The 26,157-nt window shown below is 35.8% G+C and overlaps 2 protein-coding genes, 1 non-coding gene and 1 pseudogene across 4 annotated transcripts; 2 read left to right on the top strand and 2 right to left on the bottom strand.

The window, feature by feature from the left end:
* Nucleotides 1–1,126: 1,126 nt before the first annotated feature.
* On the bottom strand, nucleotides 1,127–2,586 carry LOC111205877 (nematode resistance protein-like HSPRO2). Its single transcript, XM_022702229.2, has one exon. The coding sequence runs from the start codon at nucleotides 2,507–2,509 to the stop codon at nucleotides 1,247–1,249; it is 1,263 nt and encodes a 420-aa protein (XP_022557950.2). The 5' UTR covers nucleotides 2,510–2,586; the 3' UTR covers nucleotides 1,127–1,246.
* A 6,916-nt stretch (nucleotides 2,587–9,502) lies between these two features.
* LOC111205033 (proline-, glutamic acid- and leucine-rich protein 1) lies at nucleotides 9,503–11,369 on the top strand. 2 transcript variants are annotated; one of them, XM_048753416.1, is made up of 7 exons: nucleotides 9,503–9,655; nucleotides 9,992–10,025; nucleotides 10,130–10,228; nucleotides 10,305–10,571; nucleotides 10,657–10,906; nucleotides 10,984–11,175; nucleotides 11,207–11,369. In XM_048753416.1, exons 1-6 carry the CDS (start codon nucleotides 9,534–9,536, stop codon nucleotides 11,172–11,174), a joined length of 963 nt encoding a protein of 320 aa, XP_048609373.1. In that variant the 5' UTR covers nucleotides 9,503–9,533; the 3' UTR covers nucleotide 11,175; nucleotides 11,207–11,369. The 2 variants fall into 2 exon arrangements, with proteins under 2 accessions (XP_048609373.1, XP_048609374.1); XM_048753417.1 differs by having other exon boundaries at nucleotides 9,524–9,655; nucleotides 10,133–10,228.
* A 4,054-nt stretch (nucleotides 11,370–15,423) lies between these two features.
* On the bottom strand, nucleotides 15,424–18,701 carry LOC111205156 (annotated as a pseudogene).
* A 6,301-nt stretch (nucleotides 18,702–25,002) lies between these two features.
* LOC125586540 lies at nucleotides 25,003–25,109 on the top strand. Its single transcript, XR_007323077.1, has one exon. It is a non-coding gene; the product is annotated as a small nucleolar RNA R71 (small nucleolar RNA).
* Nucleotides 25,110–26,157: the final 1,048 nt, after the last annotated feature.

Raw genomic sequence — 26,157 nt, 5'->3', positions numbered from 1 at the left:
AAAGAATTCCTGAATTAATAGTATTGATGTAATTTATCCTACTACCTTATTCTTACAGAAAATAAAATAAATATATTTCAAATAAATCAACATAACCTCACAAAATATAATCAATACAGCAGAAATTATTTTGGCATAATTATAATCATATAAATATTATAGTAATATTTTTAGAATTCAAAGTAACTAATTAGTACATCCATAATATTGTTAGGTTTTAAAAAATATTCATTCGCATATTCTGATAGAAAGAAATATATATAAATAAGAAGTCAAAAGTAAAATCGTTTTAGTAGTTCCTAAGTGTTATTTGAAAATTACCGTAAGCAATATATATATATATATATATATATATATATATATATATAAAGATATATATCAAATATAATATACTTAAAAATTTATTTAGATTTATATATTATGTACTTAATGTAAACGATATATATATATATATATATATATATGTGTGTATACATATTAAAAATATATTTTCCATATAATTTTAAAATAATTTGTATTTTGTTATAGAAATTTAAACTTCGATCACAAATTCCTAAATGAGATATTAAAAAATATTCAAATACAATGACACGTACAAAATTTAACTAATATGTATATTCTTATATGATAAAAATTTATATTAAACGTTTACTCTAATTTTTAAAATTATTTTAAAATTCACATCACCAGCTCTAGTATGTTATAGGATTTTTGTTTAGCCACTCATCATGGTTTTGAACCACATCTAGCTGACTAGATAATTGTTATTTTTGTTTCATTTATGATAGTGGAATTGTGTATTTTCTCATATAGTCCAAATACTAACACTTAAAAAGGATAAGTGTTAATTTGTCGACGATTAGTCGGCAAAGATTAGCCGTTACTCGTTAATCAACCACTAAGTTTATAGATTAAGACTGATCCTGTCCTGAACACACATTGTCTTGTTTTATAGTGGTTGAATACTGATTTTCAACAAAGTTAAGTTACTGGATCCGATTCTGATATGTCAAAGATTTTGCGATGTTTTTTTTGTACTTTATGCATATAAATGAGCATAAAATTTTCTTATATGCTTTAATCATAACTCATAAGTCTTGTTTGTCCCAATAAGAAAAATCGTAGATAGTATAAAATGAATTGTATTCAAATCTTTCAAAATTTCATCAACTTACAACTAATCACCAATTTATATAAAAATAGAAAAGCTGTATTAAAAGAATTGTTTTGTTCCTCCTTTCTTTCATCACCCAACGTGGCTCCAGAACTCTCCCAAGAACGTCTTCGCCGCGTCAAGACTCGGGAAATAAGTCGGCTCCATGAATATCTGACTCACCGAGTCACACTCCGTGTTCATCTCCGCGCTCCCCATCACCGCCGCAACCACCTGCTTATACGCGAAAAAGAACCTCTTCGCCGCAGCTTCCACACCTTGCATCCCTTGAAGCAAATGAATCTTATCACACTCCTCTCCCTTTCTCGCGTAAAGCCTCATCGCCGCCTCTTGCAGCCTCGGTCCTCCCGTGGGATCCACCTCAACGCCCACCACAAACGGCACCTTCTCCCTCAAACCTTTAGACATCTTCATCACCTCCACCAAACCTCTCGACCTGAAACAAAACGCGTCGTTTTTACCGGCCGTCTTGATATGCAACTGCTTCTTTAACTTGAGGAAGTCCTCGGGGTCCATCAGGAGGTGGAGATCTTCAACCTCGGTGAGAAGCTTCCATATACTCTCGACCAAGTAGACGTCTCCCGACGCTTCACCGAACCTCCCTTCGTCAACACGCGTGTTGATGCGTTTCAATAGGTTTATGGAAACGTGGAGCCATGATTCTATGATCTGGTGAATGATGTATAACGTTTCGTTCTCGTTGTTATCGATATGATCAGCGTAAGGATTATTCTTGAGGATGTATAACTCGTTCGGTCTGCAAACGGCGTCGTATTGGAGACTAGGTTTCCCGGAGATGTTCTGTTCTCCGAGACCGAGCGTGTACTTAGAGAACCTCATCTCGTTATCGATCGTGGACAAGATCTTCTTCCCAAAGGCTTCCGACTTACGCCACGTGGCTAGCTGTGGTAGCAAGCTGAGAGAGCTTCGTTTATCTCCGACAGGAGCTGATTCATCTTCTTCCTCTTCGCAGATGGATGCTATGAGTTTGATCTGACTCGTGAGGATCGAATCCAACCGTCGGTTCCACTCGCGGTGGTTGATGTACGGTCTCGCGTCGGAGCAAACGGCTAAGACCAATCTGAAAGTGATCTCCAGAGCTTGGAGAGACGGTTTGAGGATAGGCTCGTGCGTCCAGTGAGGGAAGTCACGTGATAACCAGAGGTTTCTGAGCTCGGGGAGACGGAGGTAGAGCTCGTAGGCGGAGCAAGAGGAAGGAGCGGAGCAGGAGATTGGGGATGAGACGGGGAGCTTGAACGGCGAGGGGATGGTGACGTGGAGCTTGCTAGGTAAGTCCGGTGACACCATCTTCCTCTTGCAATCTGTATCAACCATTTTTTTTCTTCTCTCTGTTTAGATTATTGTTATTTAAAAAAATATATTCTAAAATTTGTTTTGATGAGTAGAGAAGGTTACAAGGAGTAGTATATATATAGAGAAGTAATGGATAGGGAAGGAAGAAAAGGCGTGTGGAATTATACCGGCGCGGGGATTTTGAAAGTCAACGTGAGACACGGTCTCTTTTTTATCTTGAACTATTTGAATTTTTTTTTGGTTAATTTCTATTATTTATAATTTGAATATTTATTTTTGAACATTAAACTATTTGAATTTTTTTAGATAAACTAGATTAATTTATGGATTAATCATTTTATTTTTGGCTTCAAGGCGAGGATAAACTTTAATCTACATTGTAGGAAGCTTTTTCATCATAATGTTTGGTGTAGGCATATTATAGCAATTATTCTTCTGACTGTTTTAAAAAAAATAAGTAGCGGATATACTTTGTATTCTGATCTTTTTATATATTAGAATATCCATTTTGTTGTTTTATTTTAAGAAAGTCAAATTATAAATATGTTTTGTAAAATGTTACATATATACATTTTTTGTCAACGTATAAATATATATTTTTATACATACCAAACAGTTTGGTTAGATGATATTTGCGATATGAATATAAGGTTGGATTGACATGATTATAAATTTTTTGCAGTTACATAATTTTGAAAGTCAATAATGCGTTATGGGTTGTCACTTATGAGCATATATCCCACTGAAACTCTCAGTTCTATATTTTTATATTAGAACAACCATTTCGTTATTTGATTTTAAGAAAGTCAAATTATAAAAAATTCGTAACATGTTACACACAATTTTTGTCAGCTAATATATATGTATAGTCATAATTATATACAAGTTTGATTTGATGATATATGCGATATGAATATAAGGCTGTATTGACATATGGTATAAAATGATTAAAATCTATGCAGTTACAATGTTTTGAAAGTCAATAATGCGTTTGTCACTTAATTCGATCGAGCAGATCCCACTAAAACTCTTAGTTCTATATTTTTGACCAATAACTTTTTTTCTTCTTAAAACCACAATTGCAAAGTTTACAAACTATACAGTTTTGATCAAAACAAAGTTAATTGTTGAATAGAATAATAGTTAGGCATGTACAGTCATAATTCGTATAATTACACATTCAACCAATCATGCAGATAGTGTGTTGAATTGTATTACCATTCTAAAATCATATATACCAGTTAAAACGAAGCTATATAAGTTTACATAAAAATAGACTTATTTTTGGGTAAATTCACCGACCAATAATATTGTGTTATTTTATATTCAATATCTTTTATAAAATGAAATAAAATAGTGTCAAGTTATATTATGTTTAAAAAAAAGATAAAAAAAAATAAATAAAAATAGTAGTAATCACAAAAAAAATATTTTAAACGTCGTCAGAAAAAACTAAACACTAAATCCTAATCCCTAAACCCTAAATCCTAAAACCTAAACCCTTGGATAAATCCTAAACTCTAAATCAAAAACACTAAAACACTCAAGGGTTTAGGGTTTTAGTGTTTAGTGTTTTTGATTTAGAGTTTATGATTTATCCAAGGGTTTAGAGTTTCAGATTTAAGGTTTAGGGATTAGGATTTAGGGTTTAGTGTTTTGTTGACAATATTAAAAAAAAATTATTTTTTTTTTGTAACTACTATTTTTTCTGTTTTAAAAAAAAATAATATAACTTGACAATATTTTATTTCATTTTCTAAAAGATATCGAATTTGAAATAATGAAATACTATTGTTTCTAAAAACATACTAGAGGTTCACCCATATTGTTTCTAAAAACATACTAGAGGTTCACTGGAATGGGTGAACCCAAAAATAACTCTAAAATTAGTGGATGTTCATGTTATTCTTGGGGCAGGCCAAAAGATAGTTGAATTTGATTAAATAGTGGATGTATGTTTCAGTTATTTATAGCGTGTACGTCGATCATATGTTCCATTATTCACTTATTTATAGTCATATATACTAGTCACTACTTTTTTTTTTGAACGATACTAGTCACTACTTTTTTTTTGAACGATACTAGTCACTACTATTGCATTAAAAACTAAAAGAACATATCTATGAAAAGTATGCGAAGAAGTTTGTGGATTGTCTTCTTCTTCTTTCTTTACTTGGCTGCTTTCCTTCCTTAACTTTGAATTCAAATAACTAAATAAGTCATCCGTAGAGGGGAAACAAATTTAGTTCATAGTACACATGTAAAGAATATTATCTCATCCATATATTCGGTTAGTGATAGTCTGATAGATAAAGACTCGCAACTTATTCCATTTAGATATGAATGATCTCTTCTTTTTATATAAACCATCAAATATAAGATGATCATATGAAACAAGCAACCACCTAGCCCGGTTCATAAAATTACAAAAACATCATAGTATATATTTTGGCATTTGTATGTTTTCATTTTTCTCTGCTTAACACCTTATTGCTTTAACCAAAAATGTATAGTAATTTCCTTAAAGCTTTTTTTCACGTGCAAACACATAATGAAAATATTAGAAAAGAATTTTAATCTTCTATAACTCACGTTAAATCTTTTTTTTTAATTCCTTAAACGTATGTTTCAATACACAATACTAATAAAAAATACTAGTTTCTTTTTTTTTTTTGGAAAAAAAACAAATATTGAGTTATTCGAAAAGTATGCATCTTTTCGAACGGATATAAGATATGATGGGTTTATATAACTAAGCATAAAAAGAAGATATATTACTTGTTAGAATTCCTTTCAGGTTTACGATAAGTCTTTCCTACTTCTTTTAAATCTATTTTCGCTTTTTTTTTTACATAGTCTTCTTCCTTACGATATTTTCTGTCCAGACGTTATTTATACGAAAAGAAAAACAGTGACCCTCGTATATTCCCGTAAAAAGAACAAAATGTAAAGATTATTGTTTGGTGATTTTTAATTACCTAATAGCGTTTTAGCAAGAAGAGATCACCAATGCATGGTTAAGCAATCCTTGAACTTCCACGATATTTGCATATATGGTTGAAAAATCAACGTACACTAATACACCATGTACTTAGACTATCAAACCTCTATTTTCTATCATTGTTGACTTGGAAATGTTTGATCATTTTTCACCAAAAAAAACTGTTTGACCATTTTTTAAACGGTCGTTATTATTTTATTTTATTTTCCCCACAACTAGGAAAAAATTATATATCCTTTGTTCCATAAAGAAAATACTATATGATAGTGTCTAAATAGGGGCCTGGCTTCCATCCGTTTTGGTGACCAATTAGGTGATCTCGCGCATAAGAAAAGGACACGTGGGATTCGTCATGTGCATCACCAACTTGGGTCCAACTCTTATCGGTATGAACTGCCAGGTGGTCAGAATAGAACAAGTAAACGGTTCTAGAACAAATACCTACGTGGCAAAACAGCTGGAACGGTGATTGGCTTTCACGTTTATCTACGCCGCTGATTAATCCATTTGGATGGGCCCTCATCAACTACCTTTATTTTAATTTTGTTTTATTATTTCACTTTTATTTTCATTCCTCCATATAATAATCACTGCGATTATCAAGTATCAAGTATGTTCATTTTAAAATGCATTTTCTGTTGTTTTATTGGATTTCCTCTGATTAAATAGAGTTGCAGTATACTCGTACATGTTATAGTACATTATATCAAGTCCCTTATATCAATTACATCGTCGTGGATAATAATGGACGTCGTTTTGTTATAGATGATATTGTTTGTGGATAAACACACGACTATTGTTTATGAAAATTAAATCATAAAATAAAAAAAGAGAGTTGGAAGAGAGTCAACAAAAGTTTAGCTAACAAAAGAAACAGGTTTCCTGGGAACGAAGCATGTCTCCGGCCGCATTATCCGACCATTATCCATTCTTCTAATTTTTTTTGGAGCATCTCTCTTTTTCTTGCTTTTAATTTTCTTTTAATTCAAGTTTTTAATGATTAACAATTAATTACTTTAATTTGAGTACATCTGAAAAAGAGTTGTAGTCTTTTAGTAGGTACCCACCCACAAACCATGATCTACAGACTTAGTTTTTGTTGAGCCTCGTCTAAACATCAATTGTCCAAGATCTAGTAGTCACAACATAGTTAATCAGATGTTGTTTTAAACAAAAAACAATCAATAGAAAAACATTTAAGTAATATAGCATTAATTTAACAGACAATAATATCTGAACAACCATTTATATTTTTATTTCGTTGATAACCTTAATGGTTTTTTTGTACGACTGATATGTTTTAGATATTGTCTAAATTAACTTGGACTAGATGGCATTTTTAGGATAAAGGTTGGTATGGGAACACATCATGCTGCCTAAAATGCTCAATAAATGCCGGTGAGGAGAAGACAAAGTAGTTTTATATTTGCATGTGGATGAGATCTAATACCAACTCAAATAAAAATACATATCCATGGTGGGACATTCTTAATTTCTCTATTTTCCTACCTCTGTTTTATCCTCTTTTTATTTTGAAAAGTAGCCCATATAGAAAATAACTCAGTAAACACAAAAGTTGACAAAAAAACTCAGCAAACACAAAATAATAATTTTATGATTGTTAAATTATTGGTAAGGTGTAGCATGTCGCTGGAAAACGTTAAAATAAGAAATTCTAATTTTATAGGCTTTCTTTTTCGCGCTAATTGCATTTGCTTCGGCAACCCGATATCTTACAGCAGCCCATGCATGCATCATAGTTCGAAACTGTGACAATATCGTAATGAACTATGCTGATTGAAAGTACAATAGTTATATATATATATATATATATATATATATTAAAAAGTCGTATCAATTTGATGTATATCCGTTGTGAAACATGTATTCTCCTTTCTTCATGTATGTCGGACTCTTTTTTTGACTTTTACTTGACAAAGCAAATGGATACAACTTGGAAATTGGCATCTTAGAGGAAGAAGTCCTTATCCACCAAAAGCCTTCTTCGCTTCATTTTTCTTTCTTCTAATAAATATACAAAAGATAATGTAATAGAAAGTTTAGCACCACATTCGTTTTTAAATATTTTTTTGATAATTAAAAGTGGCACGTCATGTTCCTCTTTAATCACGCAGTTCCCACGCTTATGTTTCTTCCTCTCATGGGAAATGCCTAGAATGAGTCTCATCCATTTTCTCATAGAGCATGCTTGTGCTTCAATCAGACAAAGAAAAGATGCATGATTATCCCCATTAATTCTTCTTTAAACAATTCGTAAAGAAAACATAAATCAAGTAATATTTTATTAAATAAAACTTAGTAATCTGATGCTATTATTTTTGTTGAAATGTATCTGAGGCTAACCGTGCTGTTAAATAATACACCAAAATCATATAATAAGCACAAAGAAAGTAAACGTTACAAGGTTTGGTAATTCCGAACCACCATTTGGAAATAACCTGAAAACGATGAATGTGCGACCATAAGCAAAGACCTTAATTAACACTAACTCGTAATTAAAGAATCCTGAACGACTAGATTGTATAAACTTTCTAATAGAAATCATTATCAGATCTCCTGACATTTGAAACTTCAAAGCTCAAGCATTTGTCCAAACATAAACAGCCAAAACTATATTATAAATAAAGTATTATGCCAAACTGATGACCATAGAAACCTCATCATGCCAATACGTGTAAAACTGAAACTGTTAACCAATTTTTCTAAAGTTTTCACGCTTATTAAGAATTCAATAAATATTTATAATTTAATTTCTCTTTTAATTTATTATACACTTTCCAATAACTTTTCATCAATCAAATTTAATAAATTCAAATATTTTCATTTAATGTTTCTTAAAATTATAAAAAAGTACCTTAAACATATAGAAAATCTATCTTTGTGGAACAAATAAAAATCCTAAAACATCTTACTTTTTTTTTTTTTGATGAAATTTTCAATTTATTGATCCTTCAGAGAAAGTTTATTACAATAGGAAAGAAGACAGATTTTCAATTTTTTGATAAAACATCTTACTTTCAAGAACGGAGTGAGTATAATTGGTTCAAAAAAAAAAAGATGGACGGAACTAAACTTAAAGAACCAGAAAGCAATTGTTGATAGATATACAAAAATATCAATAAAACGTGCAGCAAAGAAATTCAGAAAGTGAAAATTTTAGATGTTCAATTTAAATTGATAATAATAAAAATAATTGGTGAAAGCCTAAGACACATATTATAACCAATTTAGACTCTTCCTCCACAGCCACCACCACAAGAGCTCCACCAGATTCTCCTGAAACCAGTGCAGCCGCTGCCACAAACTTGCTTGGATCCTGAACCAATATACTCCTATAGAGTTAATAAACGTTTTCTCAGGACTAATCATAAATTGTGAAGCTCAATGGGCTAACTTTCACATTCTCAGCATCAGGGAAAGAACATTTAGTAGCTAAGGTAAATTGGGCTTGAGATGTGGCCCAAATGAGGTTTTAGCCCAGTATAACATCAAATGTATCCACTTCTCTTTAGGAATGTATTTCATCTCTTTAAACGAGGCTACTCGTTTAATTAAAGAGCTCTCTTTATTAAATGTATGTATTAACATATTTTTATCTAATCTCATTTTGAATATCAAGATTAAGAAAAATAAGTTTTTTTTATTTGGTTCATACGAAAATTGACATTTTTTTAATTTAAGTACATGAATGTGAGAAGAATTTGTGTCATTTAACAACAACAACTTGCTTAACCAATCAAACAAAGAAAATGTATCAATTTATTATTCGAAAGGTAGGTTGTTAAGTATAGTAATTAGATAACAATTCAGTTAATATGGTAATTAATAAAATAACAATTCAGTTAATAAATTGCTACCTCCGTTCCTGAAAGTAAGATTTTATAGAATATGCATGTTTATTAAAAATTTAATAAATATTTATAATTTAATTTATTTTTTACTTTATTATACATTTTTCAATAACTTTATAGCAATGAAAAAAATTTAAAAATCTTAATTTCGTGAAAGGAGGTAGTATGATTTATGTATAGACATTTCGTTTCTCTCTTTCTCTCACTCGTGCGAACGATTCTAAAGAGAAGAAGGAAGCGAGTGACGTCTGTCTCTACCTACACTCTAGGTCTCTTTCCTCCATCACCACCGCCGTAAGCTGCTTCCTCTCTCTCTCTCTCTCTAACTAGATCTACGCCTGATGTGTGTGTTTCGTTGTTTTACGCTTCTCTTTAAGTTTGTGACTTTTGAAATGTCTCATACTGATTACTGATTTTGTAACATTCTGTAAACGAGCAAAAAGTTTCGATCTTTTGAAAGTTTAGGCTATCTCTAAGTTTTAAAGTTAACGACTTTTGAAATGTCTCGACTGTTTAGCTTCTGGGAACGAGCAAAGTTTCGATCTTTTTTGGTTTCTTCTGGTTGTGTTTGATTGTAGAGCACGTAGACTGAAAATTAACAGTTTTTTTTTTGTTCTTGGGTTTCTTCAGGATAGCTGTAATGGCGCCTAGAGGAAGGAAAAAGGTAAAGCCTTTAACTGTTATTACATAAGAGGTTGAATTGAACAGATGATGACTTTAGAACTCATTCTTAGGTGAATCTCTGATGGGTTGTTTCTTTTCATGCAGAAGGCTGGACTGACGAGAGCGGATGCAGCACGAGATGCCATGAGAGCGTTTGGCTTTGCGGAGCGTCTTATCAATGTCTGCATCAAGGAGTTGCTTGAGGTATAACCTTTCCTTTTTTTTTTTTTACTTCCCTTCCTTGAAAGTGTTTTTGATTTGAAGAGTGTTTTTACTTCAGGTGTATGGCGAGGGAGGGTGGTTTCTGATCGAAGAGTGTGGTTACTCGGTGCTGTTAAACAAGTGCCTTGAAAAGTCAGATGAGCAGGACAAGAACTTGGCTGAAGATAGGATTGAAGAGAGGGCTGAGGAACAAAACCTTGAGATGGCTGATGCTGAAGAACAAGAACAAGAAGACAATGAGATGGTTGAGGCCGAACAAGACCAAAACGTTGAGATGGTTGAGGCAGGACAAGAACCAACGCCTCAGCTAGAAGAGAAACAAAAGGTTTATTTCTTCTTCTTCTTACTCTCTCCCTCTCTCTCTCTGCTTGTTACCTAACTTGCATCATGATCTTTTGTTTGTACTACAGGAACAAGAGCACCAGGTTGAGGATGGAAGAGGCGATGTCGGTAGCAACTCAACATCTCTGGTGGGTTGTGCTGCCGAGACAGGTGCAAAGACTGGTCAGACCGAAGCTTTATCAATCACCAGCGAGACAGACATCTTGGACTCATCATCACCAGCAGGAGAAGCATCAGTGATAGATTACGCATCCCCAGCAGCTGCAGCTTTTCCATCAGCAGATGCATCAGGAGGCTTTGCCCAACGTCCTGCTGAAGGTAATAAACAAACTCACTCAACGCCATTAAACTATCTCTATCATTCATTCTTACTGATGTTAAATATCTTTCTTTAGGTGCCAAGAGTTCCGGATGTGGAGGCTGGATAAGTGATTCGGATGAGGATGAGGTTCCAGATGCTGATAGTGTTGGCGATGATGATGAGATCATTCAGCTGACTCCAGAACCGCTCTGTGAAGAGCTTGAGGAGCTCGTCAAGGCAATACAGGGGGAGAAGAAGAAGAAGAGGACTAGGTGGGAAGACTAAGGAGCTCATGAAAGAGAGTGAGTAGTATTTAGGACAAGTAAGGAGTCACGAGAGACTTGAGTAGTAATTGCATGTAAAAAAGGTTGAATGACCCATCGTTTCTTGACAACTCTGTGTGGGTCTTATTGAGCTATTTGTTCAAAAACTTAAATATAAGTTTATAATCTATGGTGAAATAGTTATTTGGCTTGATTACAGGATTAACTCTTTACTACAGTTATTTTGACTGATTGTGTAGACAAATGTCAGTTCCATACACGGTTCTGGCAACATCACTAGTGTTAAATAAATAGTCTGATACATTTTTTCTTTGTTTTGGTCATGGGTCTTAAAAGATCTACCAAAACCAGATCTAAAATGTGGCTATTTCTTTTAACGGAATATTTGAACCGATGTCTTATTAAACCGGTTTGACCACCCCTTCTCTGTCTGGTTCTGCCTGAGAATACACCCCGTACGCGTGAAAAGGTTTTAGATAACCGGTTTTCTCAGAGTTAAAATTGGAGTAATGAGTAGGCCTGGGCATTCGGTTTCCTCGGGCCGGATCCGGGTCTGGGTCCTTCGAATCTTAGATATTTAGATCCAATAGGTAATTAGAATTTGTTGGTTTCGGTTTGGTCTGTCGGATCCGGATCAGTTCGGTTCTTAGATAGTTGGACTCAATAGGATAATTAGAGTTTGTCGGTTTGGTTCCGGATCGGGTTTGGTTTGGGTCCTGTCGGATCTAGTCCTAAAAAATACTCTAAAACACATAAAATACCTGAAAATATTTAAATACTCGAAAATATGAATTTTTTTAATCTAAAATCTGATCGAAAGACTTGAAAAATATCCGAATTATAATTTTGAAAATCTAAATTTTTATCCGAAACCCAAAAAGCATACCCAAAAACTCAAATTTGAAACTTAAAAAATACGCATTATACCAAAAATAAACTGAAACACCCACATATACCTAATATATACTAGAAGTTTCGGATTTTCGGGTACCCCACTCTGGTCTCGGGTTCGGGTCGGGTCGGTTCCAAGACCCACAGGTCCTTCACAACAAGATTCAATAGGGTAAAAACATCGGATCGGTTTCAGATCGGAAGTTTTTGGGTCGGTTCCTGGTCGGATCCTCGGGTCCAGTCCTCAGGTCCTCGGGTCCGGGTAAAATGCCCACGCCTAGTAATGAGGCTATATTTGACTCCTTTATCACCTTTTTATTAGTATCCACCTCTATTCATTTCACATTAACATAATAGCATATGTAGATAGAAGCACCAAAAGAATTACAGAGCTCTAAGCATTTAACAATGATAAAAATGACCTAACTAAGACTTAGTTCATCTCTCTACTCTCTATATTTAATAATGAATCAAATGGTTTAATTTAATTTAATAAATATTCGCGTTGAAAAAAATTTATTGTAACCCATAATTTGTATTCATACATTTTGTTAAATGGTTGTTACTTAATTCATATATTTTAAACACTAAATCCATTGTTTTAACCCATTTTATTAATAGGTGTTATTAATTTGCCTAATAGGAAAAAAATCACTTTTATTTAGTATCATTAAATCAAGCTAATCCAGTTTGATAGATACTCCAAAGAATTAACTAATTCAAAATTTGTGTACCTTACAAAAGAAGAAATAGTCTCCTGCTCAAGCTTTTAATTATTTTTGTTTTTAAATCGATACATATACCGCAACTACAAAAAATATAAATCTAATATTGTTGAAGATGACAAAAACAAGAAGAAGACAAATCGATAGTATTTTTAACCATCTTTAGTAGATGATGAAAAAACAGTTTTTGAATATAACTAAACAGGATTAGCATCTCTCTCTAATTAAATACTACTAGTAAACATATAATTAGAAAAAATGAAAACGATTTTTTTTTTTTGTCAACGTAATATATTAAAATTTAAAAGTTAAGTGGATACAACCAGAACTATGCTCGACGGTAAGACGATAAAACCGGAGTTAATCTCAACGGTCAGATGAACAACAAAGAGTACACAAAAACATAAAATAGAAATGTTGGTGGGAGAGGCTAGCTCAATGTGAAGAAATCCTTGGATGATCTTCACTTGTATCCCTGAAACGAATTGCCATAGTTGTAAACGACGTTGATACACCCAAGCGAATGGGTTTGTGAGGGCGTTGAACAGCCCAAAGAACATCTAGAACTAGATAAATAGTTCAGTAAACAAACAGCTCTATCTCCATCAGTGATCTCTGAAAAGACTATGAGAATCTCATATACATCAGAAAGCAAATCCATTGAAACGCCCGGTGAGCCGGATAGGTCTAACATCATCTCCAGTTCCATAATTGAAATTGACACTACAAAGCGTATGGACAAAGATGGAGGGAATTGTGGTAGGAGGGAATTGTGGTAGGAGACCACACGAAAGTACCTTTGGGTTTGGGGAAGGACGATACACAAGAGGGAGGGGCCGGCTAGGTGAACCGGTGCTAAGCATAGATTCGGTGATTTTAGTTATGCACACTGCTCATGTCCACGAGTGAAAGCAAATGTATCGTTTGGAAAAAAGGTTGGTAGCTGAACTCCTTGTGGCCAGGCCCAAGCCCATAAGGCCCACTAAGATTAGGGTTTTCCTTTGGCAAATAATCGCACCCAATGCGCCGTCGGAGCAGGAGGCGTCGTCGGAGGGAGCTGTCGTCGTGAGTCCGGTGAGTCTAGTCGAGAACGGGCTTAGCACGGAGTACTTGCTGTCCTCTGGGGGTTGAGACGGTGTTACAGAGGGAGAGCCGGGCTTGAGGATAAGAACAGGAGAGAAGCACAAACGCAAAGCACACGGCATGGTGGTGGCGGTGGTGATGGGTCTATCTCGTCGTTGAAAGATTCCGGTTGGAGAAGCGCGGCGATGGGAGACCAGATTAGGTGAAATGAGCGATAGATCTGATGGTAGAGGAAGAGACTTGGCTCGTATCAGGGACGGCGTTGCCATGGTGATGAAGAGTCGAACAGATCCGGTGAGCTTACTCACTGACTGAACAGATCCAGCTCTTACCCACGCCCTGAGAGGAGAAACGGCTACACAGATCCGAGCAGACGAAATGACGATGAGACGGCGAGCAAGATGAGTGGTGACGGAGAAAGCACACAGCGAAACGGAAGCGAGGCAGCAGGCGAAAACACATACTATGAAAATGTTAGGAGAGACGGCAGTAACACGGAGATGTAACGTTTAGGGTTTAGGGTTTAGGGTTTCCCAACCATGTCGTTACTTTCCTTATGGTAAGGTTTCTCTAGTTCTGAAATTACCTTCAACGACATGTCTGACTTCGGAGTAATCGTCACATGATCCTTTCGAAGTTCCTCCATGTTCTTCTCATGAAGTTTCTCTACTGATGCGTTGGTCTGCACAGGTGCTTCCTCATGCGCAGGAGCAAAAGTTTCCGTAGCTAACACTGTTTCTTGTTTTTTCTTCTTCTCTAGATCTAATATCATTGCTTGGAGATCTTGAAACATCTCAAGCAACTCAAATTATTAAATGGAAAATCATCAGAACTCTTAATGTAAATATCTAAAACCCATTAAGTAAATTATTCTAATGAAGCCTTAATCACCTAACCATTGTCACGTATCACATTGTCGGCTTATCGTCCATCGTCTTCATCTCTTCAACTCTCACGTCGGATATATTCTGAATATGGTAATGGCAAAAATAAACCTTGTTTTTAAAATCTTCAAGCTTTGCCTTCCACCGTTCAATATATTCTCTGCTCCAATACTTCTCTAACTCCTCTGCATCTCCCTTACTACATGCTGTGAAGCTTGGTTTGATGGCTCGACGAAAGTTTGTAACAAAGTTGCCCACGGTGAACAATGGATCTCGGCTCAGTATCTCTTGGTAAACTGATCCGTTAGTAGTTATTTCTCCAGACACTTGATCACTTAGATCATACAAACACAGTTTCTGGAAAAAGTTCGCCTTGCTCTCTTTTAGTATTTGTTCTTTTGACTTAATCACAACCTGCCAATTCGGATCTCCCTTGAAGCATGTGTCTATGTTGGCGGACAAGGCTGCGCTTGTAAGTTCAACATAAAAACCAACATCTTGAGGTTTCAGAAATAACACCTCAACCCCATTACGTCTAAGCTCATCGACCATTTCACGATACCCTTGATCCCCGGATATGAGGACCAGCTTCTGACCTTGGTATTCTCCATTCATCACTCTATCAAGAAGGTTCTGTAGAGACTCAAGGATAGAACTATCCGCGATCTGGCTCTTAGGTTTCATTAGATCCCCTGGAATGTCCTCCACGACACTGTACACTATATGATAGATATACTTATCTTCACCGTTTTCGTTTTTTCTGCTATCTTTATCCATGAAGAAATCCTGATGACGCTTTGCTATTGTGGAGCGCGGGCTTTCCAGATATATAAAAAATTTGAGGGGAGAGGTTAAGCCAATTTTTGCTAGCGCCTTGGTGATAAGCCGTACACATTCCTCAGTTGTCATATCAGCCAGGAGTGGAACGTTCTCATAATCATGTACACATTCCTCAGTTGTCATAATCAGGTTGATTGTCTAGTGTATGAATTTTGACTGCAAGTGTTTTTGCTTTCGTCAGGTCTTGTTTATGAAATGTGGGTTGAACAGTTAGTGTACGAGAGTTGTTTAACCGAAAGCATTTAGATATGCGATCAGTGATTGAAAGAACATTTAATGTATTGCTAAATTGTCTGCTTTCACCTGTCAGTGTCGAGATCGATGGTTCTTTTGAACTGCATCTAATTGACTAGATAATTGTTATTTGCATTTAAAAAAAAAGAATAATTGTTATTTTTGTTTCATTATGATCTAAAATGTAGTCCAGATAGTAGAATTGTGTTTTTTTCTCATATAGTCCATATACTAACACTTAAAAAGGATATGTGTTAATTTGTTGACGATTAGTCAGCAAAGATTAGTTGTTACTCGTTAATCAACCTCTCAGTTTATAGACTAAGAATATGACCGATCCTGGCCTAACACATTGTCTTGTGGTACAGTGGTTGAATAGTGTTTTTCAACAAAGTTGAGTTACTGGATCCGATTCTTATATGTCTAGATTTTGCGATCTTTTTGGTACTTTATGCATATAAATGAGCATAAAATTTTCTTATCTGCTTTAATTGTAAGTCTTCTATGTATTCTCAGACATGGATTGCGATTCTTGTTTGTCCTAATAAGAAAAATCGTGGATCGTATAAAATGAATTGTATTCAAATATTCCAAAATTTCATGAAGTTACATGTAATCACCAATTTTATATAAAAATAAAAAGCGGTATTTAAAAGAATTGTTTTGTTCCTCCTTTCTTTCACCCAACGTGGCTCCAGAACTCTCCCAAGAATGTCTTCGCCGCGTCAAGACTCGGAAAATAAGTCGGCTCCATGAATATCTGCCTCACTGAGTCACACTCCGTGTTCATCTCCGCGCTTCCCATCACCGCAGCAACCACCTGCTTATACGCGAAGAAGAACCTCTTCGCCGCAGCTTCCACACCTTGCATCCCTTGAAGCAAATGAATCTTATCGCACTCCTCTCTCTTTCTCGCATAAAGCCTCATCGCCACCTCTTGCAGCCTCGGTCCTCCCGTGGGATCCACCTCAACGCCAAGCACAAACGGCACTTTCTCCCTCAAACCTTTAGACATCTTCATCACCTCCACCAAACCTCTCGACCTAAAGCAAAACGCGTCGTTTTTACCGGCCGTCTTGATGTGTAGCTGCTTCTTTAACTTGAGGAAGTCCTCGGGGTCCATCAGGAGGTGGAGATCTTCCACATCGGTGAGAAGCTTCCATATACTCTCCACCAAGTAGACATCGCCTGATGCTTCACCGAACCTCCCTTCGTCTACACGAGTGTTGATACGTCTCAAAAGGTTTAAAGAGACGTGGAGCCACGACTCCATGATTTGGTGAGGGATGTATAACGTCTCGTTCTCGTTGTTATCGATATGATCCGCGTAAGGATTATTCTTGAGGCTGTATAGCTCGTTCGGTTGCAAACGGCGTCGTATTGGAGATTAGGTTTCCCAGTGATGTTCTGTTCTCCTAGACCGAGCGTGTACTTGCACATACAATTCTAGATGCAATTATACTTTTTGAATCGTTAGATTTGCGTCTACCGACATCTCATCTCTCTTGCTGCAAATTTTAAATCTTTATATACTCTTAATTTTCCAAGCTATTATTTTGTGACATGATACAGTTTAAAGGCATATCCATAGTATATGGTTCGATTTTGAGAGCTTATTAAAAAAAATTTGGATCCCAAGAGTATAAGACAGATATATATGTATCACTCTCTTCCCTGAAACCAATGATAATCACCATTATTTGTTTGCACGAATGGTTTCCAGAAGCTGATAAGATCAAAGATTCAGCTAGACAAAGCAAGCAGCTTGGGGAAATAAAAGTATTGATTGGCGTTGTTTTTCTATTTTTTAGTTTAAATTTATTTTGTGAAAAAAGAGTATTTGTTGCTTGGATCATCTTCTTGCATTTTCATGTGACTAAGTTTGAGTCTCAGAGAGCATCTTTACGATTTGTTTTTTTCATGGAATGTACTGTTTCATATTTGTAGTGCTTATTTCTTTTTTTAGCACTCGCTAAAGAATAATGGTTAACTATAGAATAACATAATAGTATACAAATACGCGTCCACACGTATCTTAAAGAATTTGTCTAAGTTTAGATTAATTGATATTTTTATCATGTAATTTAATCACTAAGGTTCGTTTATTACGCAGCTTCAAAGAAAAAGGGTCTACTAAAAATTATTAAATACTATACGAATACGTGTGCAAGTAATAGATCAAACATATTGCTCTCTTCTCTTTACAAAAATTATTCTAAAGATGCCTATACGATTCATACCAATACGATTTGATCCTGATAACTATCATACGATCTAAACAATTTACATCAGTACATGACATCTTCTCTACGTTAAAAGCCACATTAGTCAAAGGTGTGTTTCGATGCATCTGAAACGAAGTATATTTAATTGAGCATATCTTAAGCCGTTCAACAATGGGTCCTGCTTAGTTTCTGTTGAAAACAAGTTGTGATTCGTAATCTTCGCAAAAAGATAATCCGCGGCGGACGAAACCTCTTCTTATGAGACACCTATGGTTGCAATGAACGAGATAGTGATCACACTTTTCTTCACTTACTACTTTGTGTTGAGAAGTGATTCATTGAGTAAAACCTGCAAATGAAAGAATGGAAGTCAGTGAGAAGAAGAAAAACTAAAAGGCAAGAAGAAGAAGAAGCGTGGTGATTATAAAGAGGAAGAAGAAGTTTCAAATCAATACAAAGTCAAAGCTCAAGATGATGAACGTGAACCAGATCGTAACAAGTAGTTAGTAAGAGTTGTTGTTTGTTAAGGAGTTGTTGGAATAGTTAAGTTGTGGGCGTAAAGATTGGTCTAGAGACTAGAGGTATGGATTAGGTGTAAGTGAGCAAGAAAGCATGATTAGAGTGAGTAAGAAGTCTACTATAAAGATGGGGGTTATTGAGAGAAAAATTGTGTAGAGTTTTTGAATTTTAAAAGTTAATATACACTGACTTACAAAATTTGATCAAACTTTTGTAAATTGCTACTTCATGAATATTTTTTCGAATTATTTTGAATTTGTTTCTTTATATTTTTCAAATTGAAACTATTTTTATTTTAAATCTGAAAAAGAATTTCGAATTTTTTATAACATATAATTTGAAAGCTATATAAAATTTAAAACATATAATTTTTTCTAAAAAAATCAAAAAAATAAATCTGAAAACTATAAAAATTATTTTATTTATTATTCTATTTTTATGTATTGATAAAACAATAATTATACATTTCAAAAATCCATTTATATAAAATGTAATGAATAATAATTTTGTAAAAATAATTTGGGTTGAAAGTGCAAAAGATATTTGGCAATAATGATATTTTGGATACAAATCATAATTTAAGGGAAAATTGTAAATATGGAACAAAAAAAACTAATAGATTGTCCCTATGCCATAATATGAACTATAAGTTGTCCACTTAGTATAATGTTTTCTGAAAACCCATTTAAACCCTTAATCTAATTTTAATACGTTTTTTTTTATAAATTTAATTGTTTAAAAAAAGTTAAAATTTAAAAAACAAAAGAAAAAGTAAATAAACAAAAGCGGATGTAGTTAAAAAAAAGGGGTTAATTGATTATTTCCCAAATCGGGGAAACTAATAACCCTAATTTCAGCTCCTTTTTTGGCGATAGAGAACAAGTCGATTTCAAGTCATTGGCTTCTCAGAGCTTGCCGTCGCCGGTGTTCCTTGTGCCGCTAAGACTCTGCCGGTGTTCTTCTTCTTCTTAATCTAAGTCTCAAAGACCACATCTCACTTCTTACCTTTAAGGGTTCAATTTTTTTCTTTTTAATGTCAGTATCAAGGATTTTTTCTTTAGTGCTCAGTTACACTAAAAATCTAAATTTACAACATACACAGTTTTATTTACATCTTTAAACCTATTATCTAATTAAAATGATTCTAAAAAAGTGTCAGCATAGAGAGTTAGAAAATATACGATAAAATATAATACATAACGTTAAAAATAAATTATCGTTGATCACTAAAAAATCATGTTAGTAGTAATAAAAATGAAATGATAACACATTTATTAAAATCATAGAACGACACGCAACAAGGTGTTATTAAATATACAAACTACAAATTAAATATGCTCAACGCAAACACACATAAAAATGAGACATCATATTTGGATATATTTAGATAAATAATTTTAAATATATTATATTCTTGATAATTTTAAAATTACTTAAAAAGAAACTAAATTATTAGAAAATTAATATACAAATAAAACTAAAGCAATATTTTGTAACGTCAAAATAATAAATGAATAAAAAATATATTATGTTAATAAAATAGATTTTAGATTTTAAAGACTTCTAATTCATGTAATATTACAAAATTCAAAATTTGTTTATTACGATTAATATTTTACCTTTAGATATATTAAAATAATATTTTAGATTGATATTCAATTGTCAGTTTTCAACTGATGTTAGGAGTTTTGAAGGCTCCTAAGGCAAATGTTGTAGTATAGTGATTGTCGAACCAGTTCTGGGGGATATCAAAGCACTGAGAATGCAAGTACTCACTTAATCTAAGTGCAACCAATGATTTAGATGGTTTTTAAACTAATGATTATTGATAAATGAAATGACTTTCTTTACTAAGGAAAAGAGAACTCATGGGCATAGGGATTAGACCTTGGGTGATCAAGTTTCGAATTAAGGATGGCAAACGATCAATCAAACTATCAACCTTAAACCTAGACATAATTCTAAGCAAGCTCTATGTCTAGATAAATGCTCATTTGCTAACATATCTCAAACATCAAATGTCTTTGGTTGAATAATATGAAAGCAATCATTACTAACATGTCTATTGGCTATCTTAACACCTTTAACAACAAATGTCTTTGGTAAATTATGTTAAAAGCTTAGGAGAGTTGTCTCAGACATTTCATCAAACACCTTGTGGGTGGGAAATGTCTAAAGATCAACTTTTGAGTGGCCACCTCATAAGATGCATTATGAATACTCTACTAGCAAGGAACAAGAATGATCTACACTAAAACATCCTAGAACTAACCTAATCACCCTTGATCTCCCTAACCCATGAATTCAAAAGGTGATTACTCACTAATCTCCATGATTCCTTTAAACCCATGGTGGATTTCAGATTAATCATGTAGAGAAATAGATAAGAAATCAACAAGAACACAAGATGAAAGCAATGAAATCTGAATCAAAAGAAGTTTTACTAGCTGTTCTCTGGAAAAAGAGATTCAGATCCGGTGGCTTACAAAAGTACTTAAAACATAGGTTTTCAGAAGTAAAAAACATGCATAATAAAATGACCAAAAGGCCCTTGAGTAGAAATGAATTCGAGTAATCAGACGTCGCGCATCGACCTCCAGTAGTCGCTCCGAGAGGTCGCTCCAGGCTTCGGGAGCGACCTGGAGGGTTCGCTGCGAGACGTCGCTATGGGTCGCTCTTTGCAAGCGACCTTGCTGCGTCGCTCCGGTCACGTCGCTCCGGGTGATGGAGACGCGAGCGACCTCGCTGCGTCACTCCGGTCAAGTCGCTCCGGGTGATGGAGACGCGAGCGACCTCGCTGCGTCGCTCCGGTCAAGTCGCTCCAGGTGATGGAGACGCGAGCGACCTCGCTGCGTCGCTCCGGTCAAGTCGCTCTGAAAAGGTGTCACAGGAACTTCACGGTGTCGCTCCGGTGAGGTCGCTCCCATGCACTGCTCGTCCAATGATCACCTTTTTCACCTCTTTTGAGCTCCAAATGCACCCAAATGTCTCCAAGAACTCCATGTGGTACTCCAATACCTGATAAGGACTCATGTATGCAAAATGCAACCTAAACATGGCTAAATCCTAGTCTATATGATCAAAATGCACATGGGTGAATGGATAAGACAATGAAAATATGCAAGATATCAACTCCCTCAAACTTGTTCTTTTACTTGTCCACAAGTGAACTTTCTAGAACTCATAGGGAGAGAGGTTTGAAGGTGGGAGCTCATAGCCAAAAGAAACACAACTAGCATTCGATTCTACATCTAATCTAACATGAGCACACTCTCTTATTACACTCTAGCTTCTCTAGGCCTATCTCAACTCTTTTTGCCCTTATACTCATCATCAAGCATCCACACATTCAAATCAACCAACTCTCACATTCATTAAGCATAAAACATCAAGTGAATTCTTGCAAATGGTCAATTGGTCCAAATCATTTGGTTGAGTAAGGGAAGGCTTTTATTCAAGTGGGTCAAGAGGTTCAAAATCCATGATCTTTTAAAATGGTTTACTCTCACAACAAGTAGCCTTGACATTGCACATAATATATCTAAGAAAGGGACCAACTCATGCATACAATGCTCAATCTCCATTGTTCTACCCTTTTCCCAAACATACAGGTTACACAATCACTTCCCAATGTCAAACCCAACTCTCATCTCTCACCAAAAGATCCCAAGAATACTTTGCACATAAAACTCTTAGCTCTAAACAATTTTGCTAGCCCCCTTTTTCTTTCTCTTTTTCTCTTCTCTTTTTTTTATATATATATATATATATATTTTTTTTTTGGGCCAAGACTTTTCATAAACTCGAGCTAGACGTTTATCTATTAATTCCAATAAGATTATCCATTTAAACACAAAGAGTCTATTCCTTTCCTTTGAACTTTTCATGCTTCCAAACCATAGTCACCACACTCACCCCCACCTATAGCTAGACAATAGAGTGCCTAATCTAGCAAGAATGAAGACCAAGCATTGTCGTTCCCGATACTCTCAACATTATGCACATGTAAGGCTTTCCGAAAAAGGCCTCACTCATCAAATAATGAAAGCTTAAAAGGAGGAAGGGATTTTGGGAATGGCGTACCACTAGAGTTTGTAAAAAAAGATTGGTATAAAGGATATGACAACTCAAGTGTGTATATCCATGATTCAGTACACAAGGGACCATGAGCAAGATGCATTAAGTTCGTTCAGTTCAAATAAGGTTGTAGTTGGCTTCAAATATTGAGTTTCAGCAATCAACAAGTTTCAGGAAGAGTCTTCAAGGCTCGAAGCATACAAGTGTTTTTGAGAGGTGCATAAGCTACTCAGGTGCAAACTAATGTTCTTTACAAGGCATTTCAAATCATTGCTCCCAATGCAAATAAATGCAACCTATATGCTCTAGACTCTCCTAGAAATGCAAATGATGCAAACTAAATGATTTTTTTTAATGCAAATATATAAGTATAATGCAATACATGAGACTCAAAATCATCAAAGCAAACGTGATCAAATACTTGATACCTCCCCCAAACTTAAATGACACAGTCTCTGTGTTGTCAATGAGAGAGAGATACCCAAAAAGAGAAAACTAATATGCAAAAACGAAATGGTATATACAAGGGAAAGTAGTGGGTTACCTTCTATGGGGAATGAGTAGAGGGAGATGCTCTCTCCTCGTCGTCCTCAGGTGGTAACTCTTCAAGGTGCTCATCAGCAAGAGTGCCCATCTCTTCAATGTAGAAGGCTTGCCCGAACACAGTTGGTTTCTTCATTTTCTCCTTGATGTCAAAGTGGAGAACATGCCCTTTACCCAAATGGATATCAATCGTGCCCTCTTTCACCTTAACAATTGCTCCTGCTGTAGCTAAGAATGGCCTTCCAAGAATCAATGGGTCTTGAGCCTCCTCACCCATCTCAAGCACCACAAAATCTGTAGGTATTTCATACCTTCCAATCTTCACAGGTAGGTCCTCTAAGATGCCCACAAGGTACTTCACTGAACGATCAGCTAACACCAGAGAGAGTCTACACTTCTTGTACTGAGTGAATCCAAGCTTCTTTGCAACAGACAAAGGCATCACGCTGACACTAGCTCCCAAATCGCAGAGACATTTCTCAAATACCATAGGTCCAAGAGCACAAGGTAAAGTAAAGCATCCTGGATCCTCTAATTTCTCTGGAACATCAAGCCTCTGGATGATGGCACTGCACTCATGGGTAAGAATCATCATGCTTTCCATTTCCTTCTTCTTTGCAGCTACAACATCTTTCAGGAACTTGTTGTATTGAGGAATCAACATGAAAGCATCGATGATGGGCATTGCAGCCTGAGCTTCACTCATTTGCTTCTCAAACAAAGCCTTGTACTTCTCTAGCAGCTGCCTCTTGAATCTACCAGGGAATGGTAGTTTGGGTTCATAGGGAGGAGGAACAAAAGAATTCTCACTTGCTGGAGCAAGAACTTCACCATGTTTCACTATTTTCTTCTCTTCCCCCACCTTTCCTTTACCTTTGGCTTCCACAATCTTCTCCAAGATTTCATCATTGATTTTCTCATCAACAATCACCGCTTCATCATCTAAGTTGATGGCCACCTCCTCACCTAGTTTCTCAGCATCCCTGGTGAGGGTTGTAGGAGGTAACTGCTTACCACTCCTAAGGGTGATAGCTTTGGCCTCCTTGAGGTTTTGGTCAGATTTTCCAGGTAGAGATCCTTGCTGGCGAGTCTGGTGAGTGTTCATGGAAGCAAACTGATTCTCTAAATTTTTGACTGTAGAAGCAAGATGTGAGAACTTATTGTTGAGCTCATTGTAGCTCCCGTCAATCTTGGAATGAAGGTTCTTCAACTCATAACCAACATGCTTCTCACTTCTAGTCTGAGACTCCAAGATTTGTTTCAGCAGGGTGTCAGTGCTGCTCTCTTGAGGAGCAGAGGAACCAGATGAGGGGTTTTGCTGAGGTTGATAGCTGCCTTGCTGGTTGTTTCGAGGCGGATAACCACTCTGTTGGTTGTTGGGATATGATTTATGTTGGTAGTTGTTGTACTGAAAGTTGAGCTCTTTTTTGTACCAGCTACCATTGTTGTTGATGAAACACAGCTCTTCCTGACCTTCCAAACCCTCAACCTCATGGACAACAAGTGGTGTCTCTTGGCTTGGGTTACCAACAAAGTGCAGCTGCTCTTGTGTGGCTTTATCAGCAAGGAGGATGTCTATCTTATCCTGTAGAGCTTTCAACCCCTTCCTCATCTGCTTATCATCTGTTCGACTGCTTCTGTCGTGGTCTCCACTGTAGACTGCATCACTCTTTACTATGTTGTCAACCAGCTCCTCTACATCTTCCTCAGTTCTCCCCAAGAAGAACTCATTGCTAGCTGTATCCAGTCTGGCCCTGTACTTAGGAAGAGCACCATGGTAGAATGTGCTCAGTAAGCTCTCCTTAGAGAAACCATGGTGTGGGCATTGAGCTTGGTAGCCCTTGAATCTCTCCCAGGCTTCACTGAAGCCTTCCAAGTTCTTCTGTTGAAAGCTGGAAATCTCATTTCTCAGCTTAGCAGTTCTTGAAGTAGAGAAGAACTTCTCCAAGAATGCTCTCTTGCAATCATCCCAAGTGGTGATAGAGTCGCTGGGTAGAGACTTCTCCCACTGACGTGCCTTATCCCCTAAAGAGAAAGGGAATAGCTTGAGCTTTAAGGCATCTTCGGACACACCATTGGTTTTTGACAACCCACAGTAGCTGTCGAACTTGTCCAAGTGATCAAATGGGTCCTCTAGAGCCAAGCCATGATACTTGTTGTTCTCTGGTGTAGCCCTGGATAGGACTGTCTCTCCCTGGATCACTTGAAGGGGGCGTGGGTGGATGAAAGGTGATGGATATGGTCTTCTCCTTAGAGCTATGGGATGCTATAAAGATGTTTTTTTCTGCTCCACAGACACAAGATCACCCTGCTTAGTGTCTAGGATGGATCACAAATATAATCCTTGCAAACAGAGAATCAAAGACTCGATCTGTATCAAGGTTTGTGGATTGATGTGGGACACAAGAGAGATGGCTCGCCTCCTGATACTCCAAGGCTTCTGATCTGGATATGACACACCAAATCAGAGAACCCAAGCTGGATATTACACACCAGCAGAATTGAGAGAAAACTCAAAACAAAGAAGTTGAGAAAAATGTCGATTGAAAGTTACATGGACGTGGTGCTGCTGTTTAAAAGCATAAAACATAAAACCCTAAGCCTAAACCAATGTGGTTTAGGAAAACCAAAACCAAATCCTATTGCTAATTGATTTAAAACACCAAACCGACTCCTAATGGGTTTATAAAGCCCAAAACCTCTTCCTAATGAGTTTACATAAATAATAAAACCAAATAAACTTAAAATAGACCATAATGGTCGTGCATAATCATATTGGGCCAATCATAATCCAAGCTGGCTTGTCCTTCCACTTTTTGGGCCGATAAAGGCCTTTTTCGAACAACTCTTTCTTGGGCTCGATCCATCTTGTTCCAAGTCCGACCAAGCTGCTCCTTATGCTCATTTGGATGATAAAGGTCCTCATCGTGTTCCATTTCCTGCTCTGGTTCTCAATCTTCCAT

Source organism: Brassica napus, chromosome C4 (assembly GCF_020379485.1).
Source record: "Brassica napus cultivar Da-Ae chromosome C4, Da-Ae, whole genome shotgun sequence".
Taxonomy (NCBI): domain Eukaryota; kingdom Viridiplantae; phylum Streptophyta; class Magnoliopsida; order Brassicales; family Brassicaceae; genus Brassica; species Brassica napus.
This window is presented reverse-complemented; position numbering and strand designations above follow the sequence as displayed.

What these genes read in the sequence shown, in the direction of transcription:
- LOC111205033 (XM_048753416.1), top strand. Translation starts at nt 9,534, where the DNA reads ATGTATAGACATTTCGTTTCTCTCTTTCTCTCACTCGTGCGAACGATT. An exon ending in CGCCTAGAGGAAGGAAAAAG is followed by an intron (nt 10,026 to 10,129) that starts GTAAAGCCTTTA and finishes CTTTTCATGCAG; the next exon opens with AAGGCTGGACTGACGAGAGC. An exon ending in AGCTAGAAGAGAAACAAAAG is followed by an intron (nt 10,572 to 10,656) that starts GTTTATTTCTTC and finishes TTTGTACTACAG; the next exon opens with GAACAAGAGCACCAGGTTGA.
- LOC111205877 (XM_022702229.2), bottom strand. Translation starts at nt 2,509, where the DNA reads ATGGTTGATACAGATTGCAAGAGGAAGATGGTGTCACCGGACTTACCT.